Here is a 6,438-nt window from a genome sequence, read left to right on the forward strand (position 1 = left end):
AGTGTACTTCAGTAGATATACCTTTCCTCTCATCTTTTCTGCCCCTCCCACACCAATTGTCCTGAAGCAACCCCTTTAAGGCCCTCCACAGTCTGATTTTGTTTCATGACCAGGGTATTCTTATGAAACGGAGTCTAAGAAAATTGCTACTAAATTTTTTACCATGATAATTTGACTGTGGAGTTATTAGATGTTATTCAATTAGCTATTCTGTATGTTTATAAATAGCACTATACATGTATCCTCCCTCATATGTGAAAATATATTCTAGATATAGACACTGTGACAAAAAGTAGGTCACTGTTATCTTATTCAAATATTTCCTCTTTAAGGGAAAAGAGAAGAAAGTGATTGAGTAATGTATATCTCTTTGTAAGTTAGGCGTATTCTTTATTTTCTCTTTGCCATCACTTAATGTACTAAAATGACTTTCACAGTCTTAAAGAACAGTTATTTTGACTTTGTTGCAGAATATCTTAAATGTACTAAAATCAAAGCTCAGAATCTAGGAAATGACATACATTATAAAGTGAAGTAGATAGGCAGATATTTCATTGAAACTTTAAAAAATAATTCACATTTATTTTCTGGATCTCCTACAACAATAAGAGTATGTCTTGCTTTGGAAATCCTCTGTCATATTTTTCATTATGAAGCCCTTTATCTTGTTCTTCAGATTTTTAGGATGTATAGAGAAAATCTTCTTCTTTAATATGCCTTCCTCAACACAGTTCTGTATTAACCAAGGGAAAGTCTGAAAATGATGATTTCAGAAATAAAATAACTCTTACTTATTCTTGAACTGTTTTCTGGAGTAATTGGAAATCACCACTGGATGATAAAGATGAATAAGAAGAGAGATGGAAAGTTGTGTTAGTGTTCTCTCACTATTATAGAATGACCTACAAAATGAAGCTATGCACAGAAGCATACATTTTGGTTCATGGATTTTGAAGATTTTTGTCTATGATTAATTGTTCCACTATTTTATGTTTGTGATAAGACAGTACATCATGACAGGGTCATGAGCTGGAATTACATCAAAATCCGAGAAGCAAACAAAAAGACCAGTTCCTAGAATCCCTTTTAATGGAACACTCCAATGATACCTGGATACTTCCCACTGGGTCCCACTTATGATAGGATACAACAGCTTCTAATAGAGCTTCTCTGGAGATCAAATGTTTAAGACCTCAGTCTTAGGGGAACACTCAAGACCCAAATTATAGCAGTAGTCAATGCTAAATCCAGAAGCAATTCTTGCAGCGTCTTTTTTAACCAAACCAGATACAGTATTATGATAGAATGAAGTTTAAAGGTAACATAAGTGCCCAAAGAAACAAAAGAATTTTCCCCAAACTGTAGAAACCAAAGGTAGGCCCAAAGATGTACTAGAGATATTCAAGTGTTCTATAGAACTGTCCCACATAATTTGGTCTAGTTTGACATTGCCAGATTTTTATATCATAAAGTAAAATGTGGGGGCGGGTTTTTACCATTTTAATGACTACTATGAGCTCTGGATCTATCATATACAAAATTATGTATCCTCATCACAGCTATTTCTCATTTAAGTTCTAGTTTAATGTAACAAAACATCAATATTTTAGACAGCACATATGTCATGATATAGCTTAGCAAATCACATGAATAAATTTAAAGTATTAGGATATATTAGCAACTTTTTGAAGATCATATGCCTACCAAGCTGTGTTTAATACATTTTTTGAGATAATAATAAAATGATGCAGTTGTGCTACAAGTGCTGTTATAGTAGTTGCAAAAAAATAAATCTTTAAGATATTTATCATAAGAACAATGGAGATCAGACGGCACTTCCGGCGGGTCAAGATGGCTGCGACCATTCAAGACTCACGTGTGAGCGCGGGGAAAAAGCTGAAGCGTTCCTTGAAGAAGAAGCGAAAGATGAAGCTGGTAGCCAAGGCTGAAATCTCGAATCTGGAAGATGAGCTCAAAGACTCTTCTGACGGGGAAGGTTCGGTAGAAAGCTGTGATGCAGAAATGGGCCAGTTCTCAGATGATGGCGCAGCAGAAGCCGACAGCGAGGACAATGTGGAGTCCTGTGAGGAGGAAAATGAAGATGCTGCAGAGCCAAGTGCTGGGACTAATTCTGGCTGGGCAGATGCCATGGCCAAAATCCTTAACAAAAAGACTCCTAAAAGTAAACCCACCATCCTCACCAAAAACAAAGAGCTGGAGAAGGAGAAGGAGAAGCTAAAGCAGGAGAGGTTGGAGAAAAGGAAGCAGCTTGATAAGAAGCGGGAGTGGGAGATGCTGTGCAGAGTGAAGCCAGATGTTGTCCAAGACAAAGAGGCAGAGAGGAACCTTCAGAGGATTGCAACGAGGGGTGTGGTGCAGTTATTCAATGCTGTTCAGAAACACCAAAAGAATGTTGGTGAAAAGGTTAAGGAAGCAGGAGGCTCCATCAGGAAGCAAGCTAAGTTGATGTCAACTGTTTTCAAGAAGGATTTCATCAGTGTTCTTCGAGGAATGGATGGTACAAATGAGAACAGTTCTGCTGGGAAGAACCCCAAAGCCAGACAGACTGAAGCGAAATCAGAAGAGGGCCCAGGGTGGAAGATTCTGCGAGATGATTTCATGATGGGAGCCAGTATGAAGGACTGGGACAAAGAGAGCGATGAACCTGCTGGCGGCAGGGCAGGAACCCTTGACTGAGCAGACTGGGAGCCTCCAACTCTACTCCAAAGACGCGGCCTCTGTCTGTTGGGAGCCAGGAGGCCGTTATGAAGTACCCAGATTCCTGAGAACCCCTGCTTCAGTGCCTCCTGAGGTGCAAACTGTACTAAAATTGTGTTGGTACTACTTACGTAACTTTGAGGATTTTCCAAAATATTTGTACAAAGTCATCTTCTGCTTTTCTGAGCAGTGATGTACGCTTCTCCAGGATCCTCCACGTGAGCACGCACTGATCACGCACCAGGGTTTCCAAAGTACAGTCCTACCTGTGATTAAAGTGAGGTTGATGTCAGAGTCTTTGTGTCTGTGGGAGGTGATGTCCTGTATCTGTTGTGGGGAGTGATTGGTGGCATTTGTGTTGGAAAATATATGTAGTAAAATTTCAAATTATAACATTTTTTATTTGAATGTTAGAAACACTGATAAAGTAGTCTAATATCCACCCCAGATTTCCATGGAACTTGACTTAAGTTACAAAATTTGAAGGGAAATGGGCACTGGATGTGATGCGTTCTCTTTGAGAACTTCTTTCCATAAAGTGAGCCCTGCTACCACCCCTGTGCACGAACTTACATTGCTGTTCGCTGAAGCCTAGCCCTGCCCAGGCTGTGCTGGAGCACAGATGTTTATGTTTTCAGATCAGCTCCAGAGCCACACATACTCCCTGACTACAGGTGAATCGGCCCCTGGCTGGAGTCTGCTGTCAGAATGAACATATTCCCTGACTACAGGTGAATCGGCTCCTGGCTGGAGTCTGCTGTCAGAATGAACATATTCTCTGACTATAGGTGAATCGGCCCCTGGCTGGAATCTGCTGTCAGAATGAACATATTCTCTGACTATAGGTGAATCGGCCCCTGGCTGGAGTCTGCTGTCAGAATGAACATATTCCCTGACTACAGGTGGATCAGCCCCTGGCTGGAGTCTGCTGTCAGGATGAAAAGGACTTGCCCATAGCGCCTGCTTATTCGGAACTTATGTGTTGGATTAAATTATGTTGCTGGTGTCTGTAAAAAAAAAAAAAAAAAAAAAAAAGAACAATGGAGGCCATCTCACGGTGGGTGGATAATTGAAAATTATTTCCCTTTTTGTTTCCATGTCTGTTATAACATTCCATGCTGGATTCTATAATTATGGAGTTTAAACCATTTTAATAAGTTGTTGCTTCTCAATCACCTGTCAAGATGTAGACAAAATAGAGTAGGAGGCAATCCTGCTTGAAAAGGTCAGCTTGGAGATAAATCTTTGAAAGTAGAAACACATGAGAGTACAGAGGAAAACAGAAAAATGGTGAGGTCTTAAACTACTCATATTTGGGAAGAAGCCTTCCATCATCCACGTGTCAGAATAACCACTAGACCAGGAGCTTTTCTAGCCTGGGGAGTAAGCTGAGCTGTCATATGACAAAGTAGACACACAAATCCATAAGGCAAAAAGAAAAGCAGTGGTGGGTCTGAGAAGATATCTCAATTGTTAAAGTGGTTATTATGCAAGTTTGGTCCTCATAACCTATATAAATATCTAGGAATAGTGGTGTGTACTTGATTTCCTAGCACTTGATAGGTAGATACAGGGGTGTCTCTGGAGCTTTTGACCATCCAGTATAGCTTAAATGATGAGTTCCAGGAAAAGTGGAAGATGCCGCCTTGTGGGGAATAACATCCAAGGTTGTCTGAGGAATAATACCCAAGGTTGGCCTCCTTCCATTGTAGGCAGGGACACATACATGCATGCACACTTTAACACACACTCATAAATCCTCAAACTTAAAAATACACATACATACACGCACACATACATGTTCGAATACATACATACAAAAAATGCAATGGTAGAACTCATAATGGCTTATTGAAATTCTGTGAGCAAGTCAAAGAGGCATACTGAGAAAGAGAAAGAGAGAGAGAGAGAGAGAGAGAGAGAGAGAGAGGAAAAATAAAACAGATTTTTTTGTCTTGTTATGATGAATGAAGTGATGTTGGGATCTTTCACTTTTTAGGACATCTTCAACAAAATTATTTGAGAGGATAAAGAACTCAGGAATATTAGTCATGGTGAGGAAATGTCTTTATGTTTTCTCGTTTTTGCTTGCCACTAAGGAAGTATTGACAGAGTCTCCTGGATACCCTGGTATGCAGGAAGTCTGCCTAAGGGACAGCAGCATTTGTTTCTTAAATTTTCCTATTCCACTTTTGTAATTATCTATGGGCAGTGTCCAGGAACTTAGAACTTCAAGTTTATTCAAATGTTCAAGCCAAGAAAGCCAGTCCTTGAATCTGGGTCATTTGAAATTTTAAATCATGTGAATCTCATGAAAAACAGATTATAAGATTTAGGGAGATAACTGGTATGTGTTATGAAAAGTGAACAACAGAGGGTTAAAAGGATAAAAAGGAGACTAGCCAGCATTCAGATGTGGAAATGATAAACTCATTCTAAAAGTGTAAGGTAATTTGTTTGTGAAGAAACTAAGAAAAAAATGAATGAGTTGGTGAGAATTAGAATTGTTTTCTTGTGCTTCCCTGAGCTAATTTCAATTCATCTTAAAATTTTATTTTTGTTCACTAATGTCATTCATTTACCTAAACATTTTCAGCTTCCTTTAATATGCTTTATTAATTAAAAATTAAAGAAATATTGAATTTCTCCTGTTTAAACTTTTTGAATTGCCATCTACATAAAAACTTGGGTCTCACGAACTAAATCTATGAAGTCCACATAAAAAAAGAAATTCTGTAAAGATTTTCTTGACTAAGTTTATACTTCCTAAGACATTTCTCAAGAGCAATCTCAGTAATTCAAAAGCCATCTGTTCCACAGACTAAAATAATACAGCCAAAGCAAAGAATTAAATAGCAGCATTCTCCCCATGGAAAAGAGGGAAAAAATGATACAGAACAATGAAATTCTACTGGAAATCCCAAGAAAACTTACTTTAAAAATACACCTAAATGGGAAGTACTTACCTCAGACCTCGGTCGGTAACTGGGCACATTCATCTGTGCACACTTCTGCATTGTGCTTAGCATATAGGCTAACTTGCACTCTGAAGAGATGCCTGGAGAGATGTCTCAGAGGTTGAGAACTCTTATTGTTCTTGCAGAGGACTTGGGACTTGGGTTTGGTTCCCAAGCACATGTGCTGGTCATTGTTATTGGAGTTTCTCGGGAAGTTATCTAAAGAAAAGAACATGCCAAAGATGTTTAAGAATAGACTTAAAAATTGAACCAAATAAAGTGCTATGTATGAGGCAACTGAGAAAGACATTTCGGTTTCAGTTGAAGTACTTGGGTAAAGGGCTGTCTATAACATATTAGGAAATTTATAAAGCAAGACAGAATCAATAGGTATTAAGTTGGATGGTAGACATACAGAAATTAAGAGTCATTGTCTTCCATTTATTAAAGAAGAGAGAACAAAAATGGAAGCCCAAGCACTGGACTAGATTACTAATTATTTAAAAGTTCTAAATTAAACTAACAAACTTTGGTGAAAGGTCAAAGGCTTTCAAAAATCTGTGTACCATACATGAGAAAGCAAGTGGTTGAACAGGGTAATACAAGAAGTTCTGAAAACAATATAGACTATTATTTACACTCTTTGTTGCCTTTTACAAGTAAAAATTAAGTGTCTACTATTAAATGTACTACATGGTTTGTACATAAGATTTGCTCTATCCTGAATACATTCTTTCTTGGTCTAACTTTCATAGTAAGTGGA

The 6,438-nt window shown here is 38.3% G+C and overlaps 1 protein-coding gene across 1 annotated transcript; it reads left to right on the plus strand.

The window, feature by feature from the left end:
- Nucleotides 1-1,845: 1,845 nt before the first annotated feature.
- Nucleotides 1,846-3,625, plus strand: LOC121451798 (RRP15-like protein). Its single transcript, XM_041657561.1, has one exon. The coding sequence runs from the start codon at nt 1,852-1,854 to the stop codon at nt 2,695-2,697; it is 846 nt and encodes a 281-aa protein (XP_041513495.1). The 5' UTR covers nt 1,846-1,851; the 3' UTR covers nt 2,698-3,625.
- The last annotated feature ends 2,813 nt before the right edge of the window (nt 3,626-6,438 follow it).

Source organism: Microtus oregoni, unplaced genomic scaffold (genome assembly GCF_018167655.1).
Source record: "Microtus oregoni isolate MIOR12 unplaced genomic scaffold, Mior012 000008F_ref0000371, whole genome shotgun sequence".
NCBI lineage: Eukaryota > Metazoa > Chordata > Mammalia > Rodentia > Cricetidae > Microtus > Microtus oregoni.